The 26266-nt window shown below is 38.3% G+C and overlaps 1 protein-coding gene across 4 annotated transcripts in view; it reads left to right on the top strand.

Annotated features, from left to right (window-relative positions):
* Positions 1-518: 518 nt before the first annotated feature.
* The window catches only part of SSBP2 (single stranded DNA binding protein 2), a 288641-nt gene continuing 262893 nt past the window's right edge, over positions 519-26266 (top strand). For 2 of the 4 annotated variants that reach the window (XM_035014766.1, XM_035014765.1), the window contains exon 1: positions 519-655. In XM_035014766.1, coding sequence (XP_034870657.1) covers positions 594-655 — 62 coding nt within the window. In that variant the 5' untranslated portion in view covers positions 519-593. The remainder of the gene's footprint in view (positions 656-26266) is intronic. The other 2 variants (XM_035014767.1, XM_035014768.1) reach the window with 1 other exon arrangement.

The following is a 26266-nucleotide window of genomic DNA, read 5'->3' as shown; positions in this document are numbered from 1 at the left end:
GAGCCGGAAAGGGGGCTGGTGGGGGCTCCCACGAAGGCTGGGGCCGTAGGTCTGTCTGTGTACTCGGCGGGCGCCCCGAAGTCTGGGGCCTCCACAGCTCCAGCTCCGCCGGCTCCTACCAGCGACTCCAGGCCGCACTTTCCCCTCCTCCCGGCGCCTTCTCTCCAGTGAGGAGCCGAGCGCGGGCGGCGCGGGGGGAGGGGCGGCGGCGGAGAGAACAGCCAGTTGTTTAAAATCCTTCTAGAGCAGTTTCTAATTCCCCCCTTGCGCCGGGGTTCGGAGGGGGGAGGGGGGAAAGAGAGCGGGAGGAGGGAGGAGAACGGAGAGGGAAGGAGGGAGGGAACCCGGGAGGGAGGGAAGGAGGGAGGAGACTGCCGCTTAGACTGTAGCCGCCACCGCGCGCTTCGGAAGGCCGGAGGGAGGGGGAGGCCTGTCAGTCTCGCGCGTTGCCTGGGCGAAGGGGGCGGAGCTTTGGCGTGGGGCGGCCAATAGTGGGGGTGGCTGCGTGGGTCGCCATGGGGACGGGGCTGTTCCCGGGGAGGCTGTGATGGGTTGACAGGTGCGTGACAGTGGGAGCTGCTCTCGGCACAAGCATGTACGGCAAAGGCAAGAGTAACAGCAGCGCCGTCCCGTCCGACAGCCAGGCCCGGGAGAAGTAAGTGTCTCCGCTTCTCACCCACCTCCGCCTTCACACGCGCGCACACACACGCACGCACTCGCACACTCTCTCGGAGACACGCAGACCCAGACACTCTCCGCCCGGGGAGAGCCGGGGGTGGGCTGGCAGGGGGAGGGGTACACAAGGTGGGGGCGTGCGGTGCGGGGAGCGGCTGTTTCCCAGGAGGTGCTCTCGCGGGGCGGGCGGCCTTGGGGGGCTGCCGGCGGGAGGGAGCGCGTGTGCTGGGGGGCGGTGGCGGTGCTGGTGCCAAGGATGGAAACTTGTTTGGGTGATTGGGGGAAATAACCCGCGGGTTCACCTCCTCGCAAAGTAACTTTAGAGCTGGGGTCCGGGGCTGCGGGGACCCGGAGCGCTGCCGAGGGTCGCGGGCGGGGCGGAAGGGGGCAGCTGCGTGAAGGAGGGCTCGCGGTGGGACCATGGGTGTTTGGAGGGGCGGGCTGGGGTCGGGGCAGGCAGTGCGTGGGGCGCCGCGGCCGGCGCTCCGGCGCCTGGGGTTGGGGCCGGGATCGCCCGGCGAGGCGAGGGCGGCGGTGCCGGGCGCGCGGCGGGCGGAAGCCGGGAGCGGAGCGGCCGAGCGGGGCCCCGCGGGGCGCGGAGACGCGCGCGGGGCGCGGAGGGCGTGTGCGGGCGTGGGCCGGGGGGGCGTCGGGGCTTTCTGCCGCCGGCGAAGCGACGCGCCGTTCGTGGTGCCCCGTGCCTCGCGGGTCAGGGGTGGCCGGCGCCAGGGGCGCCGCTGAAGTTTGGGAGTCTAAGAAGGGCCGAGTTCCCGGGGAGGAAAAGTGTGCTGGCGAGGAGCGGGATCTGCTGGAGCAGGCTGGCGTTTCTGCCTCCCCGGCAGACCCAACTCCGCGGCGGCGGCTGGAGAACTTTTTTTGGAGACTTACTGCCTCCCAAACGTCGGGAGGCCGCGGCTGCCCCGGCGGCGGGCCGGGCGACCCCCGCGGGGCGGTGGTCGTGGGGCGCGCGGAGTGGGAGCTGTGTGAGCTCAGCGGCCGGAGGGAGGAAGGTCGTCTGGGGTGCGCGGGGAGCAGTGGTCCGAAAAGGGATTTGCCGGAAGGGGAGAAACGTTGAGGTGGGGAGATACAGGTGTTGACTCCGGTGGGAGCCCAGAGGAGGCGGGGGAGACGAGAGCCCCTCCCGGCCCGGGATGCTACGGTCACGGCACACTGCGAAGCAGGGCTGTTCGCTGCTATTCTTACGTACTTGTAACGGTGATTTGGTCGTTACTAAAAATGAGAGCGGATAGTGACTGTGACCACTGGGGAAGAACCCCTCTTTTCTGTGCAGCAAATCGGTGATTCCCAGTAACCGCCTCCTCTCTGAGGGTGAGGCTTATCCTTGTCATTGAACGCGCTCTGCCTTTCCGAGGGGGTTCAGACTGGGGGAGAGTCTGAGAGCATCTCCGAAGAGCTACTTTGGTTACCTTGCGCTTGGAAATAGCTTCGTAAATAAAAACCAAATACTCAGAAGACCGAGTTTACCTCCTTCCTTTAGGCAGTTGGTAGTCTTCTGAAAGTTTCTTGTGCCCTAGGGATGGGAACATTTCCTAATCTTCGTGTTGGCAGCAACACACAATTCCCATAAGATTTAGGGGTGGCAGGCCTTGATGTAGCAAAACAAACAAAAAAATTTAACGGAGAGATGCTGATTTGGTTTTGTTTTTTTCCAGAGGTATTTTCTGAGGAGCTACATTTAGGAACTAGTTGATGTGCTGTGAAATATACAAAAGACAGTAATATAGCCTGGTTAAGAAGCAAGTTACTAGAACTGAAGTTTTGAAATAACAGCCCAATTTTTGTGCATTAATCATTTGGTTGTAATATATCTGATAAGATTAAAAACAGGATGTTTTAATGATTACAGAGTATTGGGATTTCATATTACTGAGAGTGAAGGAATTGAAATGTATTGAGACATTTGGGAGCGGTTGAATTTGAGAATCAAAGTAATTTTGGATTTTAGTTAGACTCCCAGGAATGGTTGAATCTAATCTGTATCCTGATAACTTTGTAAAAAAAAAAAAAATTTTTTTTTTTTTAATTATCTGAGATAATAATGAGAATGTGATGTGTCTGTGGTGCTTTCTAGCCTAATTCTGTGATTCTGTCATGAAAACAAATAACTGCCACTTTTGCTGTCCAGTCTACCAAACTGAACACCAAGTAATATCTACTCTTGAAAGCAAAGTGGTGAGGGTTCTGCTAGATGGTGCTATTTGATTTAAATATATTTCTTCCATTCATTGTAATTGGCAGCAGGAATCCTGGACTAGTTTGCGTTATGAACCTAAATATAGGTGAAGGTAAAGAGGCCACTTTTGGGGAATTGACAGTCATTGTTCTGGGTTAATTGTTGCATTAATTTCTGGGTGAATGTTGTTTGAATCTAACACAAACATTGAGGTAGATTCTATTTTATAGAATAAACTTAGTTTCATTTTGATGGGAGAGTTGATCTCTCAGTTTTCCCCTTTACTATTCACTTGGGGGTTTAATGGCACTAATCTACAACAGTGTGCTAACTTCTGAGGATAGGAATCTTGAACTTGTCTTTAAAGCGGATGTTACCAGATTAAAAAAAAAAAATTAAGGTGGCATATTTTAAAAGGTACCTGAGCAAAAAAGAATTCTCCCTTAGTAAGAAAGTTAGAATTGTTCTGATCTTAAAAATCACAGAAATAACTTCTTTTTCAGTAATAAATATGTGTACATATTTATTTTGTTTTAATAAAAACTTTCTGAAAAAAATGAGTTTTGAATAATAGCATGCGTATGAAAATACTGGTTTTATAATCTGTCAGGAGATGTGTTTTCTAATGAGTTCATGGCGGAGAGCTGACAAGTGCTTACCTGTATTATTATCTTTGCTTTCTCTTTCATTAATAACTTACTGTGTGGAATACTTGAAATTAATTTGTAGGTTTTATACAGTGGCTATAGTTTCAGTGTACAGTTCTGAGCATAAAAACGGCCAAAGTCAGGTTATTTGCTTATTTTGCTGTTTTAATTTTTCTTTTTTAAGAGAGAGATGGGGGGAGGAGGGGCATAGGGAGAGGGAGAGAGAGAACCTTAAGTAGGCTTCACACCCAGCACAGAGCCCAATGCTGGGCCATCTGAAGACCCTGAGGTCATGACCTGAGCTGAAATGAGGAGTTGGACACTTAACTAAGCCACCCAGGCGCCCCTATTTTGTTGTTTTAAAGTCCAGACGGATCAAGTCTATACAAAGAGTTGGATTAGTTTTAATTATAGAGGGAGTGATTGAAAACCCTTGGTGGGAGGTGGGATGTTTGCATAGAAATTTAAATTCTGATCGTGTTAGGTCATTTCCCCCTTTAGCAGGTTTTCTTTGTAACACTGATCACAATTATAATTAAGTAACTATATAATTGCTAGTTTAATGTCTAGCTTCTTCTAAAATGTAAGTTTTTTGAGGGCAAGGGATGATACTTCTAATTTCCTCTCGGAGGTATCCCTGACATTAAGGACAGGGCCTTTAAATGTTGAAAGCACCAAATAAATACTGTTGAATAAATGAAGATGTTAGACTCAAAGGAATATTTTTTTCAGGGTGTGGAAAACATTTTTTTTCTATGACCTCCAAAATAAGGACTTTGGAAGTTTGAGTTCCACATTCTCTAGCTTAGTTGTATTTCAAAAATAGCCAATGACAACAAAACAGTAATTATTATTTGTCATTCTATATGCCAGCTACTGTGTTTGGCATTTTATGTATATTTCTTTAATTTTCCCTACAATTTTCCCTACTGTGTTTGGCATTTTATGTATATTTTCTTTAATTTTCCCTACAATTCTGGAACATAGTAATTTTTTTTCTCCATTAAAGAGATATGGAAACTAAAACTCTGACGTTAAGTAACTCAGCCAGGGACACATTGTTTTGTTACAACAAAGATTTCTCTACCTTTAGAACCTGTGGTTAAAACTGAAAGATGTATTTTTTTGGTATACCAGATTGCCTTCCTGATCTAGGGTAGGATGCTACAGGTAGGGAACGATATTACATAATCAGATATAACAGACTTTAAAGATTTGATGAATTCTTAACCCTTGGTGCACCTTGATGCTTATACCTTCCAATATATATATATATATTTTTAAGATTTTATTTATTTATTTGACAGAGAGAGACACAGTGAGAGAGGGAACACAAGCATGGGGAGTGGGAGAGGGAGAAGTAGGCCTCCCGCCGAGTAGGGAGCCCGATGCGGGGCTCCATCCCAGGACCCCGGGACCACAACCCGAGCCGAAGGCAGACGCTTAACGACTGAGTCACCCAGGCGCCCCTATACCTTCCATTTTGACGGACTGCAGATTTGTGTGTGGTGTGGGCAAGGCATAGAAATTTTAGGAGTGAAAGTTCGAAGCCTTAAATAATGAAGAATACTTGTTTCTTCAGATTTTTTCTTGCAGGAATTTTGTTTGACCTCTTATGGTTTGAAATTAGATAGACATTGTAGCTGTGAACACTGTATGAAACGTTGCTTAACTTTAAGCCATACTGTATCCCACATAGCCACAGAAAGAATAACTGGCAACTGTAAATACATGAGTGGTGATTAATACTTTTATTAAACTAATTGCATCTTTTAAAATTATATAATAGCACAGAAAGATGAATCTTCTATAAGGCAAAGTTAAACATAAGATACACATACCAAACAGTGACATCATACTAAGTAAACTTGTGAGAAACTATGGAAATCAAACTGTGCATCTAACCGGGGGCTCTGAAAAGTAACTTTGGTTTTTCAGTTATGAATCTTTTAGTTGAATATACCAAGAAACAAATACCTTATGCTTATTTTTAAATGGTTAAGTCTAATGAACATTTAAATACCACTCCATATAATAGAGCAATTGTAGGGATTAGTATCTTCCAGCATCACCTTATTCCCCCCTTTTTTATTATTGTCACTCCCCTAAAAAAATTGTAAAATTTTTTTTCTTCCTTTCTGAAGGAAATAAAGTTAAGACAAGTGAGGTAATGCAAATCTCTTCAGAAACTTGTTTGATGGGCATTTAACAGTTAAATCACAATTTCTAAAACTAGTTAACAAATACTTTTTTGGGAATGAAATTTTCTGTATTACATTGACTCTACCCTTCCCAATCCCCAAAATGTTTACTCCAAAATATTAAATAATATCTAACATGTCATCTTAGCTATGAGAGTTTTTCTATTGATTGATCTCTTTTCCATTATTGTAGAGGAACCTAAAAACCAACTTTTTGAAGGAACAAACCTAGAGAAAAAAATATGTAAGATGTTGAGAGTTAAATTTTAGTATTGTTTATCCACAGATTTTTTTGGCTCTAAAAATAGTTTTAATATTGTAATGTATTTTTTCAGTGCCGTGAAAGAAAAAAATGAAAAATTTATTCCCACGCTTTCGAGGCAGTTTGCCATATAAAACCAAATTAGGATGAAAATATCATTAAATTTTATTCTCTCTGTAGTAGTGGACCAAATATATCTCACATCTTTAATTATTACTAGAAAATAGAAACATTTTGTTTTACAGTTAAAACATACACTGTGGGCAGGGGTTGAAATAATGCCTAGGTTGCAGTTTATTAACATTTCAACCCTGTAGTTTAGAGTTAAAAGTAAAATTTGGGGAAAAATAATTTTGAATTTAGAATCTTTTTCTATAGAGATCACAACTGTTACATTAATGTTGGGGTATAGGATTGAGGATTAATGTATTGGGTTTAGAAAACATGATAGTACTTCTTGGACTATATAACTTAAAAATACGTATTGAAGATAATTATAATTTTATTTTGGAATATGTGGAGATATTCTCTACTGTTGTGTGTACATTATTGCTTTGACATTGGTATGGGAATGATAAAACATTTGCTTGCTGGTGATGTATTGTTGATTTGTAATATGTGAGCCTCTGTAAATGTGCTAAAATATTAATTTTATTAATAACTTATTGTTTCCTTAGGGAAGGGCTTAAAATAGCATTGGAGCAATAGAATAAGATATATTTGTTAATATCTGAAGAGAGTTTGGAATAAAAAATAAGTGCTTATATTTCGATTTTAAACTTTGCTTATCTGGTTTTGTATATAATTTACATATTTAACATCTATTCATGTAAGGTTTTGTAACATATGTATATAACTTAATATGAGTAAGACTGTGAAAGTTACTCAACTATTATACCAAAACCATGTATTCCACCAAAAATGATCTGAAGAGTGGTCCACCAAAATTTATGTCCTACTTGTTTTTAGTAATATTAGAGAAATATTAGAGGCTGTTCTTACCTTCCCCAAACTATATATCTTATTCACTGTGTGAGGACATTGAAAAACAGGTGGAAAATTGTCCACCCAGGGAATAATAGTTTTTCCAGGTGACTTTTAATAGCCCTACAGGCTGCCCAAATTTATGTTTGGTCATAATGGGTAACTGGTAGTTTTTGTCAGAGTAGGTTAATAGTTTAAAGATTTTTGAAAAGTGGAGCTAATATAGTTACTGTAATATTTTTTTTAAAGATTTTATTTATTTATTTGACAGAGACACAGCGAGAGAGGAAACTCAAGCGGGGGAGTGGGAGAGGGAGAAGCAGACTTCCCGCCGAGCAGGGAGCCCCGCTGAGCAGGGAGCCCGATGTGGGGCTCGATCCCAGGACCCTGGGATCATGACCTAAGCTGAAGGCAGATGCTTATTGACTGAGCCACCCGGTGCCCCAAGTTATTGTAATATTGTCAAAACTAAAAATTTATCTGGACTCAGAAGAGCCTGGACAGTTCAGTGCAATGAAATAATTAATACTCATTTCTTTTTCATCTTTAAAAGAGACACTTAAGTTGGTGTCACACTTTTTAGTAATGATGAAACTACCCTGACATTTTATTTTAGGAATTTTGATGATTCTTTTTCATGTCGGACCCTAAACATCTTTCCAACAGTAATGAGCCATCGTAACATTTGAAATCACAATTCAGCTAGAGTAACCTTGAACCAATGACCTGGCTATCTCCTATTTTTGATCTTCTGTATTAATTTTGCTTCGTGGCATATCATACAAATAGTTCACAGAAAAAATTGTAGAGACTGAAGTATAACACTTTTTTTTCCTATTTTGAAAGGTTTTTTTGTAATTGTAGGTATAGTATAGTTTTAATAACTAATATAGTTTAATTATTAGTATAATCTAGGCCATATTAAAATACTGATGAAATACTTGTGAAGGTAAGAATAGTAGATGAAAATTTATATGTGGCTCTGTGCATGTAAGCTGAGAGAGGAGTTGATGCCAAGAACAGGCTCTTACCTGAAATTGATACGGTTATTTTTCTTTAGTGATCTGATATTTGGCTTGATTTTCCTTTTATTTACCTACTTCAAACTTGAGAAAGAACGAAAGCTACTTCAGTGATAGAAGAAAGCTAGGTAAATGAATTATTCTATTAAAAATGCTTATATTTAATAGGATTAAAATAAATGTTTTCTGAAAAATAAGAAAATCCTAAATACTTCATAAAGAGCTTGTGGAGTTTTGTCATAGAAAGTTATTCTTTAATATTAACAAAAACAGCAATGCTATCATTTGAATATTTTGTTTGTTTGACCCATTACTTGCATTGTCCCATTTAATCCCTTCAAGAATTCACTAGACTGTTAGGTGCTATTTTCTGTTAATGTTACAGAAGAAACAGAGGCTTAAGAGTTTATCATGCTTTTGGTGGCAGGTATTAAGAAAATGGTTTAATTGATCAGGGTTTAAAAAGAAATCTCACGTAACAGGATGTCTGGAAGTAGTAGTTTCAGAGTTGATTCAGTGACTCAAGAATATCAGGGTTCAGGCTCAGTTTCTTTGCCATTCCTCATGGTTTCCCTCTCATCAACAAACCACGTTCCCAGTATCACTTCCTCAGACAGCCAAGTCAAAGGCAGGAGGAAAGGCAAGGCTTTTCCTTCTTGTGTCTCATTAATCTGGAGGAAAACCTTTTCTTAAAGTTGCTTAGCACTATCTTCTTATGCCTTATTGAAGAGAATTGTAAAATTCCCTACCCTAAACCAATTACTGGCAAATGTAATGGGATTACCATAATTGGCCTAAGTCAGTCATCTTCGTCCTCTGGATTGGAAACCTTTCTCCCCTGTACCTGAGCTGCCTGAGCAAAACTGGAGATTTTTGGTAAGGAAGATAAATCTTGAGGGTATAAAGAGAATACAGTGAGACCCCTCCTTTCATGGGACTTACTTTCAGTTTTGAAGGAAAAACATAACAATAAACAAGTAAATAAATACAGTCAGATATTCATAAGTGCTAAAAAAAAAAAAAAGTAAAGTAGGGTAATATAGAGAATGACTGGGAGGCTACAGTAGACTGGGTGGTCAGGGGAAGGTTCTTGGAGAAGGAGATATTTAAGCAGAATCCTGAGTAATATTTAAAGTATCAGTCATGGGGCGCCTGGGTGGCTCAGTCGTTAAGCGTCTGCCCTCGGCTCAGGTCATGATCCCGGGGTCCTGGGATCGAGCCCCGCATCGGGCTCCCTACTCCGCGGGAAGCCTGCTTCTCCCTCGCCCACTCCCCCTGCTTGTGTTCCCTTTCTCGCTGTGTCTCTCTCTGTCAAATAAATAAAATCTTAAAAAAAAAAAAAAATCTTTAAAGTATCAGTCATGAGAAGATTTGGGGTTAGAGAATTTCAGACAGGTCTCAACTGTAATTGAGGAAACCTGTCAGCATCAGCATAATTACTCAAAGATATGTAAAATATGAGTCAAATTTGGGATAAGAACCTATGTTCCCTGGAGCCTGGTTTTGTTTTTTTACTGAGGAATTGAGTGGTGGGTCTAGTTTATCTGGGGTTTCCTAGGTAATAAGATTGACTGTCTTATTTCTTGAACCCCAGGGATGTACTTGTTCTAATAAGGACAGTGGAGCTTATGACTTTTATAATAACATTAATAGAAATAGCTAAGATTTATTGAACACTTAAAACCTATTTTATTGACAAAGGATGGTACAACTGGTATAATTATTTCTTGTAAGTTTTCCAGGTTGGATTAGACCCCCTTACTCTATGCTCTCGTTGTAACCTCTCCTTGTCCTTTTCACATCCATCATAAATTAATGAATTATTTGCATAATGTTTTGTTTAATGTCTTATCTTCCAGTTAGATTGGAGTCTCTCTGAGGACAAAAACCGTGGTGTCATCTTCTCCAGTGTATTCCCACTGCTTAGCACAGTGCTTGGAATTCTGATTAGATAGTTGTAGAATAAATGAGTTAAGGATGTAATATATAAGGAGCTTATAAATATATTGCAACACAATATCACTACATCTAGTTTATTTTCTCCTCAATATTCTAATATTTGGCACCAGGATTATTATGTAATTTCTAAAGAAGAGTTTTCTATAATATGGGCATTTAGTGGTCATTTTGTGAATTTTAGGACTACAGGAGATTAACTAGTTGTATTACTCAGAAATGCATGTGTATTTTTAAATATATATGTTTTTATTTCTATTTTTTATTTTTTTAAAGATTTTTATTTATTTGACAGAAAGAGAGAGAGCACGCGCACGAGCATAAGCAGGGGGAGCGGCAGAGGGAGAATCTGGCAGAGGGAGAAGCAGGCTCCCCACTGAGCAGGGAGCCCAGTGCAGGGGATGCGGGGCTCCATCCAGGACCCTGGGACCATGACCTGAGCTGAAGACAGATGCTTAACTAACTGAGCCACTCAGGCGCCCCTAAATATATATGTTTTTAAATTTATTTTAGAGAGAGAGAATGTGTGCATGCGTGCGTGAGTGTGGGGAGGGGAGCAGTAAAGGAGGAGAGAGAATCTCAAGCAGAGTCCACATTGAGCATGGAGCCTGATGCAGGGCTGGATCCCATGACCCTGAGATCATGACCTGACCGGAAGTCAAGGTCCATCGCTTAACCGACTGAGCCACCCAGACCCCCTGCATGTATATTTTTAATATGAATTTTGGATAGAATAATCTCCTTTTCTTTGTGTTTCAAAAAATTTAGTAATATAAACAGAATTATACTTCATAGTTTCAAGGTATTTTAATGTACTTTGTATTATTTAAATCTCACAATAATTTTGTGAAGGAGGTGATAATTGTCATTGGCTATTGAGATTTATAGGTGGAAATTGACTTACCCAGCTTAGGTAATAGAGTTAAAATGTGGCAGAATTGAGCTGTATTTATATTTTTTTGGTGCTAAGGCCAGTGTTTCTTTCCTTATACTATAGCTATCTCTTTTAAAATGAGAGATTTGGGTGTGGAGCCTGCTTGAGATTCTTTCTCCCCCCTCATCCCCTTTCTCCCTCTCTAAAAAATTAAAAAATAAATAAATAAAAATAAAATAAATTGAGAGATTCGTGTATATTTCAAGAAGGCTTATGTATGGATTTGATTCAGCAGAGAATCATGGATTAGATAGTAGTTTAAAGTTTATGTCAATACTTTGGTTAAGTGAAAAATATTGTTATAGTGTGAGTTAAACCCCATCTTTTTTTTTTCTTTAAAGATTTACTTATTTTAGAGAGAGCACATGAGCAGGGGGAGGGACAGAGGGAGAGGGAGAGAGAGAATCCTCCATCAGACTGCCCATTGAGTGTAGAGCCAGATGTGGGGATCTGTGTCAGGACCCCAAGATCATGACCCAGCCGAAATCAAGAGTTGGCTGATAACCACCTGAGCCACCCAGGAGCCCCAGTTAAACACAGTCTTATTCAGTCTTACTCAATACTCCAAAAATGCTACAATCTAAGTAAAACCTGATATTTGAAATCTTTCTGCTTTTGTTACATAAGTTAATTTGTATAGGATTTAGGGTAGTTTGAATTTCTAATTTGTGAAGGTTTAGGCTCTTCGATCAACGCACTCTTCTCTGTGCCTTTGCCAGTTAGCTTCAATTTGCAGAGCTGGAATAGCAATAGGGAAAAGGAAGGGTTTTTCCCCCCCTTCTATATACCTCACTCTAATAAGGAAGGGAAAGTTCTTTGATACGGATTAATGATAGACTATTCTTACCTTGTTTTTTTTTTTTTTTAAAGATTTTATTTATTTATTTGAGAGAGAGAATGAGAGAGAGAGCACGAGAGGGAAGAGGGTCAGAGGGAGAAGCAGACCCCCCGCTGAGCGGGGAGCCCGATGCGGGACTCGATCCCGGGACTCCAGGATCATGACCTGAGCCGAAGGCAGTCGCTTAACCAACTGAGCCACCCAGGCGCCCCCTTGTTTTTGTTTTTATCATGATAACATATGTAACATAAAATTTACCATTTTAACCATTTTTAGGTGTACATTACAATGGCATTAAATATATTCACATTGTTAGGCAACCATCACCACCATCCATCTCTAGAACATTTTCATCACCCCAAACTGAAACTTTATACCCAATAAATAACTCCCTATTTTCTCTTCCCTCCAGCCCCTGGCAACCACCATCCTGTTTTTTTTGTCACAAGAATTTGACTATTCTAAGTACCATGAATGAGTGGAACCATGTAATATTTGTCTTTTTATATCTGGCTTTTCTTCTTGCTCAATCCCTTTAGCAACTTTATAAAGTAGATATAATCCTCATTTTACATAGGAGGAAACGGAGTTTCACTGAAGTTATATACTTTGTCCAAGGCCATAGTAAGTTGCATAGTCTGGATTCAAACTCAGGTTTCTTACTTCATTGCCCATTTTAACCATTTTGCCTGAGTGTTTCATAGCTTAATATGGGGAAAAAATAACGGGAGTTGTGAGGGTGGGGAGTGGGAGGGGAATGCTTGGATAGTTCTCTTCACAAGTATCCACCATTTTTAGTTGGGGTGGGAGGCAATAGAGAAGAGAGGTGCTAAGGAAAAAGATTAAAGAAAGCATTTTACAGCTGCTAAAAAGGTGGGCAGACTTATATAGCTACCAAAAGTGTTCCACAAGTAACTCCAAATTCTTTAGCTGATATCTGAGATTTAACAGCTTGAATGTAATGCTTGTTGGAGAGGAAGATGCCAGTTAGGAGCTCAGGTTATAATTTCAGGTAAAGCTGTTTCTCCATTCTTGTTGTGTGTAGAGGTGAAATACCCTGGCATAAGTTGCTTTCCTTAGTAAATTTTAGAGTCAGAAATAAACAGATGAGGAATATGTAACATCTCAAAAAAAACTATCTCCTCTAATTATGGGTCTCTTCCAACCAGCATATGGCCTGTTGGTTTTTTGTTTGTTTTTGGACTAGGGCATCTGGAAAGTTCCGTGTGTTCCAGGAGCAATAGTACAACCATACTGAGTCTAGTACTACAGTACATTTCTATAGTACTGACTATTAGAAAAAAATGGAAACAGTTCCTTTGTTTCATTTTTTCACAGCATCATGAGCTATTTATCATTTATAATTGGATTAAAATTATGTGATGATTACATTTTATTCAGTGCATTTAAGCAACAGCAATTGTTAGAGAGCATTAAAGGTGTTTCAATAAGCATTTTTTAACCCTGAATTAAACTGAGAGACTGATATATTTTTTCCATTTAGAAGTACTGTAATGGAGAAACCTGAGTGAAGTTTCTTACCATTGAATACATTACATGCACACAAACACAAATATGTATGTGTATATACTGGGAATAGTTTTCGGGTAGGAGTTCATCTTAGGAAATCACTTCCGAATTTATATGAATTCGAATTGGTACTGAGTCAATTATGTAAGTGAGTGGGATTTATAAATTCAGGGCCAAAAAGGTTTGGGTGTAGGCAAGTTTTTACTAAACATTAAAGGGTGCTGATGCTTTTCTGTAATATGGGTATAAAATGAGCAAGAGAACTCATAGCAAGCACTGGCAAAAATGCTGCTAGTTGCCAAATGTTTCTGTGTTTGTATTAGTCAGATCCCCAACAGGAGAGCTCCTTCAAAAGGAAAACTGGAGAGAGTTTAATGAATTAGGTTTAAGATTAAAACCAACCAGGGATGGAAGGACACCAAGGAATTAGCAACAAGGGAAGCTTTACCCGCCTTAGTTCTGAAGGGGAAGAGGGACAGAGCAGTTACCAGAATCTAGTGAGTGCTATGGTCATTGCAGAAAGGCTACTCGTCTGCACCTGTGATTTTACCAAGAGGGCCCAGCCACTGTCAAACCCATTGTAAACAGAGGCTGGAGGCCTGGCAAAGAGGAGATCTTCCCTCTTTTCCTGCCCTCTGATCAACTGATGCCTCCTTTCTGTAGAACCTAAGTGGGAGCCAGAGGGCAAGGGAGATGAGATAATATACTCCTCAGAGATCAGGCTCCCAGGTCACAGCAGGGCAGAAGGGGTAGAGAGTAGATCTGGCAGGACCAATGAAGAATATCCAGGACTAGTGTTCAAGTTTTAATTTTTTATACATTTGAAGCAGTTATTCCAGGTTTTTGTTGTTGTTGTTATTGTTGTTTTATAGAATAACCTGAGAAAATGGAACTTTTTTAAAAAGTTGGGTTTTGTCAAAATAGCATTTAAAATTAATTTTTAAAACCCACTTAGCTATTTTATGATAGTATAAATTTGTATACATTTTATGAGGTGGGGGGTAATATTCCTTCAGCTTTCTGCTGTCTCCCCCTTCCTTTGTTCATTTAAGAAGTGTTAACCATCTCTTTCTCTCTCTGTTAGACTGCAAAACAAAAAAATTTTTTTAAGTATATGTGCAGCTGAAGCGAGCACATGAGGGAACTCACTATCAGGTGATTACCTCACTGGGTAACAAGCACTATAACAGGTATAGAAGGTGCATGGGAGTTCTGCAAAAGGGCATGAATCCAGCGGAGGGCTATGATATTTCCAAGAGATATATATATATTTTTAATTTTAATTTTTTTATTTTTTAAAGATTTTATTTATTTATTTGACAGAGAGAGAGTGCACAAGCAGGGGGGAGGGGCAGAAGGAGAGGGAGAAGCAGACTCCCTGCTGAGCAGGAAGCCCCATGTGGGACTCAATCCCAGGACCCTGCGATCATGACCTGAGCCCAAGGCAGATGCTTAACCCACTGAGCCACCCAGGTGCCCTCCAGGAGATATTTCTACGAAGATGTTTATTAAACAAGAAATAGGGGTGCCTGGGTGGCTCAGTCGTTGGGCATCTGCCTTCGGCTCAGGTCATGATCCCGGCCTCCTGGGATCAAGCCCCGCTCGGGCTCCCTGCCCAGCAGAAGGCCTGCTTCTCCCTCCCCCACTCCCCCTGCTTGTGTTCCTTCTCATGCTTTGTCTCTCTCTGTCAAATAAATAAATAAAATCTTTAAAAAAAAAACAAACCAAGAAATAAGCATTAGCCAAATTTGGGTTGGAGCGGGGCAGAAAGTAAAGAGTATGCTAGGGAGAGAGAGAAACATGTAAAGAAACAGGACAGTATTAAGGAGTATGCTGCATTTGGTGAACTACAAGAAAGTTGGTATGACTGGATGTGCTGTAGGTTAGGTAGAGGATGTGCTGCCAGATATGTCTGGCAAGTTAAACAGGAACTATTTCAAGAATGACCTTGAATGACAGCTTGACCTGAGAGAGAAACAATTTTAAACAGAAAAGTGACATCATCTGAGGTACATTTTAGAAGAATCATTCTGGAAGTAACACAGAGGATGGGGTAAAGGGGGAGACAGAAATGTTAGGAAGCTATTGGAATAAGTAAGCTGTGGTAATAATACATCATTTCTATCTTACCGGCAGTCCAATAGATGTCTTAGAATCTAGAATACATAGGACTTGGTGGCTTAAAAGTGAAAACATTAGGATTTTTAGGATGGCTGTAATTATAGATAGAAGTTTCAGTCCTAGCCTTGGCGGGACTACAGGAGGAAGAACAGACAGGAGATGTAAGGAGGAAGATGATGAGTTCAGTATGAAGGGCCATTCAGACCTAGAGATGGAGCACTTGAAGCCATGAGATGGGAATGAAGTCATTCTTCATGGGAATGTCCAGGAGAAAGTGTGAAGAGACCAAATATTCCCCAAGAGGGAATATTTAAAGGCCAAGGGGAAGAGGAATTTGAGATTGAGACTGAAAAGGAACACTAGAGAGAGATGAAGGAAACTCCTAAGGATTGGCATCTGTCACAGAAGGCAAGGAAGGGTACTTTTGCAAATGGAAGCCTATGTTACTATGCCAGATATAGTAGCATAAATGAGGAGGTTAAACAGGGTTTGAATTTTTAGAATAAGAGATCATTTGTGAATTTAGGGAGAACAGTTTCAGTGGAGTGGACCTAAGCTAACATGCAGTATTTTGAGGGGCTGAATATAAGGCAAGAAGGTGGAGACATCAAATGTGGACAGCCTCACTTGAGAAAGGAAGCAGAGAGAAGATCAAGTAGAAGAGGATATAGATATTTTGCTTTGGTAATTTTGTGTACATAGGGGTGTTAGTTGGGGAACACTATTTGGTTCTGTCATCCTGTAAAGAGGTTTACTAGAAACAACGTTTCAGTAGTGCTTTAGGGTGTGTGTGTGTGTGTGTGTGTGTGTGTGTATGAAGGGTAATTTTGGATAGATGGTAGAAGCAACAGATAAGCCAAGGCTAGTTTCTGAAAGCAAGGCTAACAGTTCTGAAGTCATCCTGTGGCTGTTTGGGGCTCACTGTAAGGTTTGTTTGTTTTTTAAAGATTTATTTATTTTAGAGAGAGTAAGAGCAGGGGGAGGGACAGACAGGAAAAGAGAGTCCTAAGCAGACTCCCCACTGGGCATGGAGCCTGATGCACGGGATCTCACAACCCTGAGATCATGACCTGAGCTGAAACCAAGAGTCAGATTGTCAACTAACTGAGCCACCCTGGCGTCCCCACTGTAAGATTTTTAAGCAGGGAGGTGACATGAACAGAGTTTACTCTCTACCATGGTGAAAACAGGAAATAAGTCATCTGAGATGTTAAAAAATGTCAATTCCATTTTACCCAGGTGTAATAAGGCACAGATGGATTTATAAATATATTTTTTATTTGTAACAGGACAAGCTTAAGCTCAAAGGAAAGAAAATGGACATATAGAAATGATATAAAGTATGCTTTATTATTGATGTTCCATTTTTGTGTAACTGTTCATAATAAAATTTGTAACACTTTTGCACTGTCAACAGGGACCTTTACAAAATATGTTGTGGATTTTGTAAAATACTAATTCCATATTAATTATTAATTATTTAAAAGTATATTTGAATTAAAAATTTTTTAAGTATAAGCTGGAATAAATCCTATGTAATATACATTTATAGCATAATTGCCTTTTACATAAATCTCATTTACTGTTTTATTAGAACTTTGAAATGTAACTGACAGGATTAAGGTGGGGGTTTTTTATTGTATGGTTAAAAGATACAATAAGTGTTATCAATATATATTTAATAAAATCTGCAACATCCAGCATGAGATGAGTTAACTAAAGTTTACAACCATTGCTGTTCTAAGCAAAATGCTTAAGTACTTTAATTTGATCATTATTTTAGCATGCTTACATTCATGTAAAATCAACAATGAAGAACATATGCAGGTCAATTTGATTTTTCTTGTGGGAACTTGAATAAAGTGTCATTTATTTGAAAAAACTTCCAGTAAGGGCAATGGTCTTGATATGAATTATAAAATAACCAGTTATTGATTGGAGAGGCAGTGATGGTCCTGGCATAAGAGCATAGCATCCCATCTTTAAATGTTTTCTTTATAAATGCTTATTAAATATAGAAAAATTACTTAAATTCATGAAGCTTTGCAATAAGTCCATTTACCTTTGCTGGTTGGTTGTCTATATGGTGTGTAATAAGAATTTATGTTTGGATATACTTACCTGTTTTGCTTGTCCTCTTGGCAAGGCTAGGAACTTTGTAATGTATAAGAGTTACTTATGTTGAATAGTAGCCGGCTGTCATTTAGATTATAGTTGAGGGAGGGAGATATTTGCATTAAACTAAATAAAAACCAAGATAAATCTCTTATTTTAGGTTAATCAGGTCTTTAAAGTAATGCGGAAGATTGCTTTGAGATACTTTGCAATGTTGTCTATTTTATCACATTTTTTCTTACTGTTAATATGGAAATAATACACAGATTAAACATTGATCTTTTTATCTATGTGTTGAAGAAATTATAAAGGTAAAGAAACAGTTACAGATGGATGTTGCTTTTCCATATTATCTACCAACTCAGTTAAGTAGCTTTAGCCCAAATAAAGTGTTAATTATTAATTCTAATCAGAAAATATCAATCTTTTGTCCATTTACTTCTAAATGAATAGGTATATATGCAATGTGCACATTTCTAATGAACTGTAGTTAACAGAGAATAATTTCATATCTTTTTAAATCCGTGGAAACTTAACTAGTTGAAGTAAGTATTATTTAATATTCAAGGCCCTATTCTGACAAAAATAGCTACTGTCACAGGCTTTGGGAGATCTTTCAGTTTCCTAAGTTATATTCCTACTGGCAAATGCTGTCTGATTGTGACATTTAGTCAGATGGGTTATGTAGAAAGAGGAAAAGAATCAATAAAATCTAGGGTTAATAATTTCTTAGATTTCCTAACATATAAGATCCATCAGCAAAGTTGGACGACTATAAAGGATGATTCTTGAACTTGTTTGATTTTAAATAAAATAGTCCACTTTAGGTACATTATAATAAATTCATATTATATGAAATATATAGCTTTTCAGTGAGAATACTTCAGTTTTAAGTTTAATGAATTACCACCTATGTGGCTGAATTAGGGGTTTCTGACCTCTTCCAGCTATTGAAGTATTAATGGGAATCCCTATGATCATAGTTTACTATGATTAAGAGAGACTCATTTTTCTGATGTCTGAAAGTCAAAGAAACCCTCTCTGTTCCCTCTATGTTTACTACCATATGACTAGTTCTCTTCTCGGCTGACTTCCAAGTTATTCTCAGTCAGTGGAATCCTGAGGTTGTTGGGGTGCTCATATATATTTCTTTCTGTTGATGACTGATAGTATTTTATCTTGCTGATTGATAGTATTTTATGTTGGTTGATATTAAAATGAGCCTAATAAGACCTTTACCTATTCTTGGGAGATTCTGGACATACATATTTTACTTGACAAAGAAAGCTCTATTATTAGCAAGTTCATTAGGATATTTTTGAAACTTAAATCTTTTGAAATTATCCAAATTGGAGGTTCTTAAAATTTAGAATTACTTTCTAAGACCTCTTTCCTTCCAGTGATGAATTACTCATTTAACTTTTTTAAAGGCAGAAGTTGAGTGTTTCTGGAATATGCTGTTTCCTAACTGTCTAAAATGATAAGAGGTAACTTACTAGTATTGTATCAGGCTACTAAAATAGCTGGCTAGGGGGAAGGAAGGGTACCTTTTTTCTTTCTTTTCTTTTCTTTTTTTTTAATGTTTACTAAAAAGGGCATAAGATAGTCTATTTTAGTGATAGTTGCATCTGCATAAAACTCAATTTTACCTATAGTCAGGGTTTCTTCTGTATGAATCAGAGTAACCAGGCTGCAAAGCTTTATGCCACATAAAAGAACAGCATTCGTTTGTTTGTTTTGCTTTTATTTATTTGCATATGTAATTTATTGTACCTGTAAAAAGGGAAGTTCTTATAAAAAGCAACAAAACAGGAAAAACAAGCCAGTTGTCTTTTCTTCTGGTAGATTATGATGTAGAGATTAGTTAAAAAATTAAGTTTGAGAGATTCCATTTAATCTTGGTAGAGTTTTGATAGGAAGTTGAACATGTAAAAGCAAAATTTTATTTAGAAACATTAAAAACATTATTTACAACTAGGAGTAAATTTACAGAGTGCTTCGGCATCAGTATTTATTATTGCATGTATTGGATTCCAGACTGTGAATTATTGTGTCTTTGTTCCACAAAGATCAGTAATTTCTAATGCATGTTTATGTTGTATTTATCTATACTATGGGTCATGGATTACCACTTTATTTTGAAAAAAGGGAACTGTAGTTTTCATATTTAGAAACTGAGAAAAAAGAATTAAGAAAAAAAATTGAAGAGCCAGATGGTTTAACATCATGTGTCATTGATTTTTGCATGTTTTAGTTTCTTAAATAAATTTATATTATAGTTCTGATTGAGTATGTTTTTCTACTTTTGATGTAGCTTTTAAGGATTACCCTTAAGAATTTCTAATTCACATAAGTGGATGATATCCGAGATAACCTTGATTTGACATAAGATCAAATAAAAGACCATCTTTTGAAGCCAGTTTTAAAGCCTTGAAATCCAGTGCTCCAATGGATTGCAGTGTTAAAACAGCAAAGTTTCCTTGTGACATAATAATTGAAATGAATATAGAAATTTTCATTTTTCCATTTAAGTTAATGTTATAATACAAGAAAATTCCATTTTGGGTTTTATCTTATCACCTTCCCAAGTTACATAGAACCAGTGGGGAGAGGAGAGAAGCAAAGTTTTGGGTATGATCCCTCCCAAGGAATCTTCAAATAACGGGTTCATTGTTTTTAAGGGAAGAGAAAAGGATATATTCTAACTTGGATGATGGTCTCTTCTATAGATGTATTGAAATCTGGAAATTGAAAAAAATCACATTAATTGAACTCTGTTTGGATAAGGTAATTGACTTTGTATTTTTTAAAGTTCTTGACGGGAATGGTTACTGGAACGTTTGAAATGGATAAGCATTTTTGCCTGAAGCTTATTAAGGCAGCCAGGAAATCTTTCTCCCTTACTTGGAATAAGTAAAGATACTTTTCCATAGGCTATTGCCAAAGATTCATTTGGCTTCGCAGTCACATGGACTGTTGTGATAACTTGAAGACAATAATTCTACTTCATGAAAATATCAATCATTACTTTTTAAATCTATGATCATCTAAAAAAGATAAAGCGTTAATGTATAATTTCTTAGTAAACTATTAACATATTTGAATGACCTAAGGAACATAGGATATTAAACCAAAGACTTCATCATCATCTTAAAATCCTAATGAAATGGATGTTACACTCTGTTTTATCGACAAAGAATCTGAGGCATAAGCAGTTAGAAACTTAAGGTCGTACATTTCAGTATTTATAGAATCTGTATTTGAACACTGTTCTTTCCATCGGACATTTGTTTTTTAATGGGTATAGAATTTCAATTTTACTAGATGAAAAAGTTCTGGAGATGTTTCACAACAATGTGAATATACGTAACACTAATGAATTGTACACTTAAAAATGGTTAAGATGGTAAATTTTATGTTACGTATTTTTTTAACCACATAAAAAAATTCTATTTAGAAGTGATTTCCTTTTTGTTTATTTATTAAGTAAATTTTCAGTGGAGAATAACGTGTTGTAAAGTGTTCATTATTTTAGTTTATTTGTCATCCAAAATGAAACTACTGAAATTTTACCGCTTAAGAGGAAACTGAGTTTCTACTTAGTTTTGGACTGAGCTATATAAAGTCTAGTTTTTTTTCTTTACTGTCAGAAGATTGTATTTCTTTAAAAAATCTAGTTGATGATATAAAGTTTAAAGTTAAAAGATAAGATATAAATCAGAATTATGGTACCAGGGAGTAAGTGTATTTCAGTTTGTCACTCTGAATGAAAAGTGCACTTTTCAATAGAGATAAAACTCAAGGAGGCTTGCAGGCTTTTAGTTACATATTTTTTTTTATGTTATGTTAATCACCGTACATTACATCATTAGTTTTTGATGTAGTGGTCCATGATTCATTGTTTGTGTATAACACTCAGCGCTCCATTCAGTACGTGCCCTCCTTAATACCCATCACCAGGCTAACCTTACATCCCCCAGCCCCCTCCCCTCTAGAACCCTCAGTTTGTTTCTCAGAGTCCATAGTCTCTCATGGTTCGTCTCCCCCTCTGATTTCCCCCCTTCATTTTTCCCTTCCTACTATCTTCTTCTTTTTTTTTTTTTTTAACATATCATGTATTATTAGTTTCAGAGGTACAGGTCTGTGATTCAACAGTCTGACACAATTCACAGCACTCACCATAGCACATACCCTCCTCAGTGTCTATCACCCAGCCACCCCATCCCTCCCACCCCTCACCACTCCAGCAACCCTCAGTTTGTTTCCTGAGATTAAGAATTCCTCGTATCAGTGAGATCATATGATACATGTCTTCCTCTGATTGACTTATTTCGCTCAGCATAATACCCTCCAGTTCCATCCACGTCGTTGTAAATGGCAAGATCTCATTCCTTTTGATGGCTGCATAATATTCCATTGTATATATACCACATCTTCTTTATCCATTCATCTGTCGATGGACATCTTGGCTCTTTCCATAGTTTGGCTATTGTGGACATTGCTGTTTTAAACATTGGGGTGCCTGTACCCCTTCGGATCCCTACATTTGTATATTTGGGGTAAATACCCAGTAGTGCCATTGCTGGGTCATATGGTAGCTCTATTTTCAAGAGTTACATATGTTTTTGACTATGTAAAATTTCTTTAAAAATACAATAATTCTGTAGCTGTTTTTCAGTAGGAAGGGTAAAGCATTTCTTTAAAATACAGTGAAAAGTGTGTATTGGACAAGAATTGCATATTTTGGTGATGCCAAGTTAATTTGTGATTTTTTTTTCATGTAACAGGATAGAAATACAGCATCTCACTCAATTAAAAAAAAAAAAAAAAACCACTGGAAAAAAGCCAGTCTTTTTTGCTGTCTTTCCCATGTCTGTCAACATTTATTTTATGCATTTATATTTGCTAAAATTGCCTTTTATTTTATCTTTTAAAATGAAAAAAGAGATTGATAATATTGGGCCAATCATTTAGAATTAGATATTTTAAAGATTTTTAAAATTTATTTATTAATTCATTTGACAGAGAGAGAGAGAGAGGACACAAGCAAGGGGAGCAGCAGAGGGAGAGAAGCAGACTCCCTGCTGAGCAGGGAGCCCGATGCAGGACTCGATCCCAGGACCCGGGATCATGACCTGAGCCAAAGGCAGACGCTTAACTGACTGAGCCATTCAGGCGCCCCTAGAATTAGATATTTTAAATTTTGAGATTTGGTATGTTTATGTATCTTTATAACTGTCTATTTATTTTGACCATGTAAGTATGAGGGTCAAGTTAATAATACTCCTCAGTTCATGGCACAGTATTGTCTTTGGTCCATGTCAGGCCTTCCTGCTGTTTACTTTACATTCACTCATTCATTTGTTCAGTCATTCATTTATTCTTATCTTCATTCCCCGTTTCTATAAGCTCTAGCCCTATAGGAAGCTATCTAGGTCTATCCAACTTTCTGTATACATATATGCATATCTCTGTCTCTAACTACTGCATTGGAGATTTATTATTTTACATTGTCTAACTGCTTGAGAATTCTTATCTTCAAGTTATTTTTTTTTTTTTCATTTATATTTTAAAAGAGAGAATCCAGGGACACCTGAGTGGCTCAGTCAGTTAAGTGTGCGACTCTTGATTTTGGCTCAGGTCATGATCTCAGGGTCGAGATGGAGCCCCTAGACGGACTCAGTGTGGGATCTGCTTGTCCTTCTCCCTCTGCTCTTCTCCCCTGCTCACATGTTCTCTTTATCTCTTTCTCACATAAATGAATAAAATCTTAAAAAAAAAAAAAAAGAATCCAGGGTATTTGAAGCTAGGTTAGTTCAGATGAACTATTTAAGGACAAATATAATCTAATTCAGTGATTTATAAGAAGTAAATAAGTTTAATGTGTTGAAAGCATTGAGAAATCTAGGAGAGTATATCATTTGCTCTTTTAACTCATTGACTTTTTTTAACTATGTAATTAAAAGATAAACATCATTTTCCATTAAGCACCAAATTTAGTTATTCTTTGTAATTAGTTATAACATTGCATAGGACCTCAAATGTAGTAGGATTCATTAAATGTATGGTTTCCAAATAATGCCACACCTACCAATTTCTGCCCCCCGCTTTTTTTAAAGATTTTATTAAATAATCTCTACACCCAGCATGGGGCTTGAACTTACAACCCTAAGATGAAGATTTGCATGCTTCACTGACTGAGCCAGCCAGGTACCCCCACACCTACCAATTTCTAAATTGGCTTGGTCCTTTGCAAAAGTTAATTAATGCTTGGGGGCCTTAATATTTCAATATGATTTGGACATCAATCTTTTGAATTTATTTCAAAAGCAATAAAATACGTAGTTTCTAGTTTACAATCTAGTTAGTGACAACCCTCCCCTATCAACATTGTCACTTTTGATCCACACTACTATTGTGTGTGGTAAGCATGTCAGATTTATCTCCATTTTAATAAAGGAGAAGTTGAGACTGAAGACTTCGAGTGGCTTGCACAACATTACTTTGCTGTGAAGTCATAGGCAGGACTAGGACTGGAATCTTCTGATTTTTAGGCCAGTGTTCTTAATTCTATAGTCATGTGTTCATACTCTTTCCCCAAAAGAACTAGTGAATAGTATGAAAGCAGGCCATCTTAAAGTGGCTTCATTATTAATGTTTCTGTATAATGAGGTATTAGAAATGTTTTATTAAAAAAGAAAAGCACTACTCCATTTAACAAAACTGAAAATCATTGCTGTGTATCATTGTTGCTGCTGCTTTTGTTTGGGGATGGAAGCTCTCGTCAAATTAATCAATGTTAACTCCACAAAATAATAAAAAAGTCTGCAATTCCTGATACACTTGGTGCATTTCTTTATTTTTTTTTTAAAGTTTTATTTTAGAGAGAGAGACAGAGAGTGCAGGGGGCGGAGTAGGGGGGAGGCAAAGGGAGAGGGAGTCTCAAGCAGACTGGGAGTGGAGCCTGATGCAGGGCTCTATCTTAGGACCCTGGGATCATGACCTGAGCAGAAGCCAGGAGTTTGATGCTTAACCAACTGCGCTACTCAGTCTGCTTCTCCTTCTGACCCTCCCCCTTCTCATGTGCTCTCTCTCTCTCTCTCTCTCTCATTCTTTCTCTTTCAGATAAATAAATAAAATCTTTAAAAAAAAATTTCTCTAACAGTTCATCATTAGTATATAGAAATGATATTTATACATTGATTTTGTGTCCTGTATCTCTACTGAATTGATATTTATTGAATGAGTGAATGTTGAATGAATGAGTTTCCAAATGGTGATTTATTTACATTCACTGTCCTCTAAGAAAAATCTCAAAGTGTGTATGTATATATATATACACACAATATGTATATATGTGTATATATATATGATGAAATTATTTTGTTTTAGTGCACAATAGCAGTTGGAATTACTTTGTAGCCATAACTTAAAGAATGTTGTACCAGACTTTTTCATGTGATTTCTTTAATAACCCACAACAACTTTGTGAAGTTAGTATATCCCCTCTTTACAGATGATGAAACTGTTGACACTTGCTCAGAGCCACTTAGCTAGTAAGTGGCAGAACTGAGATTTGAACCTAGGTCTTTCTATAACTAAAGTCAACATTATTCAACTTTGCTGCTTCCTAAATTAATGATTAAGTTGTCTGGAAAATTTGCTTCTGAGGAACACTTTCCTTTCCCAATGATGCTGGATAATTGAGGCATTACTGTAATAGGTGTTAATTGAATGGCACGGAGAGTAAGTGCAAAGGAAATTAAAGAAGGAAAAGGTGTGTGCTGAAGTCATCAGGGAAGCTTTTTGGAGTAGTTGTGGGACTTCAGTTGCTCAATTAATGCTATGAAAGTGTTCTGAATACCAGAACTTGTAGGATATATGGGATACAAATAAATATAGAGGAGAGTAGAGGTATTCGTTTGGAGAAAGTTTTTTTAGAGTCTTCGAGGTGTTGTGGGTCTTTTGAAAGAAGTAAGGAGGACTAGTGTGGCTAGAAGAGAGACTTCTGTTGAAAAAAAATAGGATATTGAAAAAGTGGTTGGAGGATGATTGGGGGCGGTATATAATCTATACAGAATTTAATTTTTTCTGTGGATGCCAAGAACAGAGGCATTGTGGGATAAAGTAATATTTTAGGAAGTTCAATCTGTTAGCAGTGTGCAGGTTTTAAATTAGAATAGTGCAGCACTGGAAGCACAGGGACTTAAGAATGGCAATTCTGGTCCTAAGCTTGAATTCCACCCCTCCTACTTGCTTGTTTATGAACTTACAGTGTTACTTCACTTACTGTCCTTCTGTTTCTCCTCTGTGAAATGGAAATTGAACCTTTTGCCCAGTCTCAGAGATTCCGATTTAGTATTTCTAAGGTATGGGGCAGAAATATCCCCTCCTTTCAAGTCAGATTTAGTTACCCCTGTCTGTGATCCTAGAACACTTTGTATTTATTTAATGTTTTCTTTTTAAACCTCAGGTGAAAAAAATTGAATTAAATTCCTCAGATAATGGCACACTGTTAGCTTTGGCAAGGACAAGGCTCTCTCTTGTTTTATTTTATTTAAAATAGTTCTCATTTGGGGCTCCTAGGTGGTTTGGTTGGTGGAATGTGCAACTCTTGATCTTAGGGTTGTGAGTTCAAGCCCCGTGTTGGGTGTAGAGAGTACTTAAAAATAAAACATCTAAAAAATAATAATAATAAAATAAAATGTAATACCTTTCCCGCCACTCCCTCTTTGAAACAACAACAGCAAAGTTCTCCTTTATCCACAATTTCTGTTCTCATTCTTT

The sequence above is a fragment of the Mirounga leonina genome, unplaced genomic scaffold, assembly GCF_011800145.1.
Source record: "Mirounga leonina isolate KUSES-001 unplaced genomic scaffold, KU_Mleo_1.0 Mir_168, whole genome shotgun sequence".
In the NCBI taxonomy this organism is placed as follows: Eukaryota; Metazoa; Chordata; class Mammalia; order Carnivora; family Phocidae; genus Mirounga; species Mirounga leonina.
This window is presented reverse-complemented; position numbering and strand designations above follow the sequence as displayed.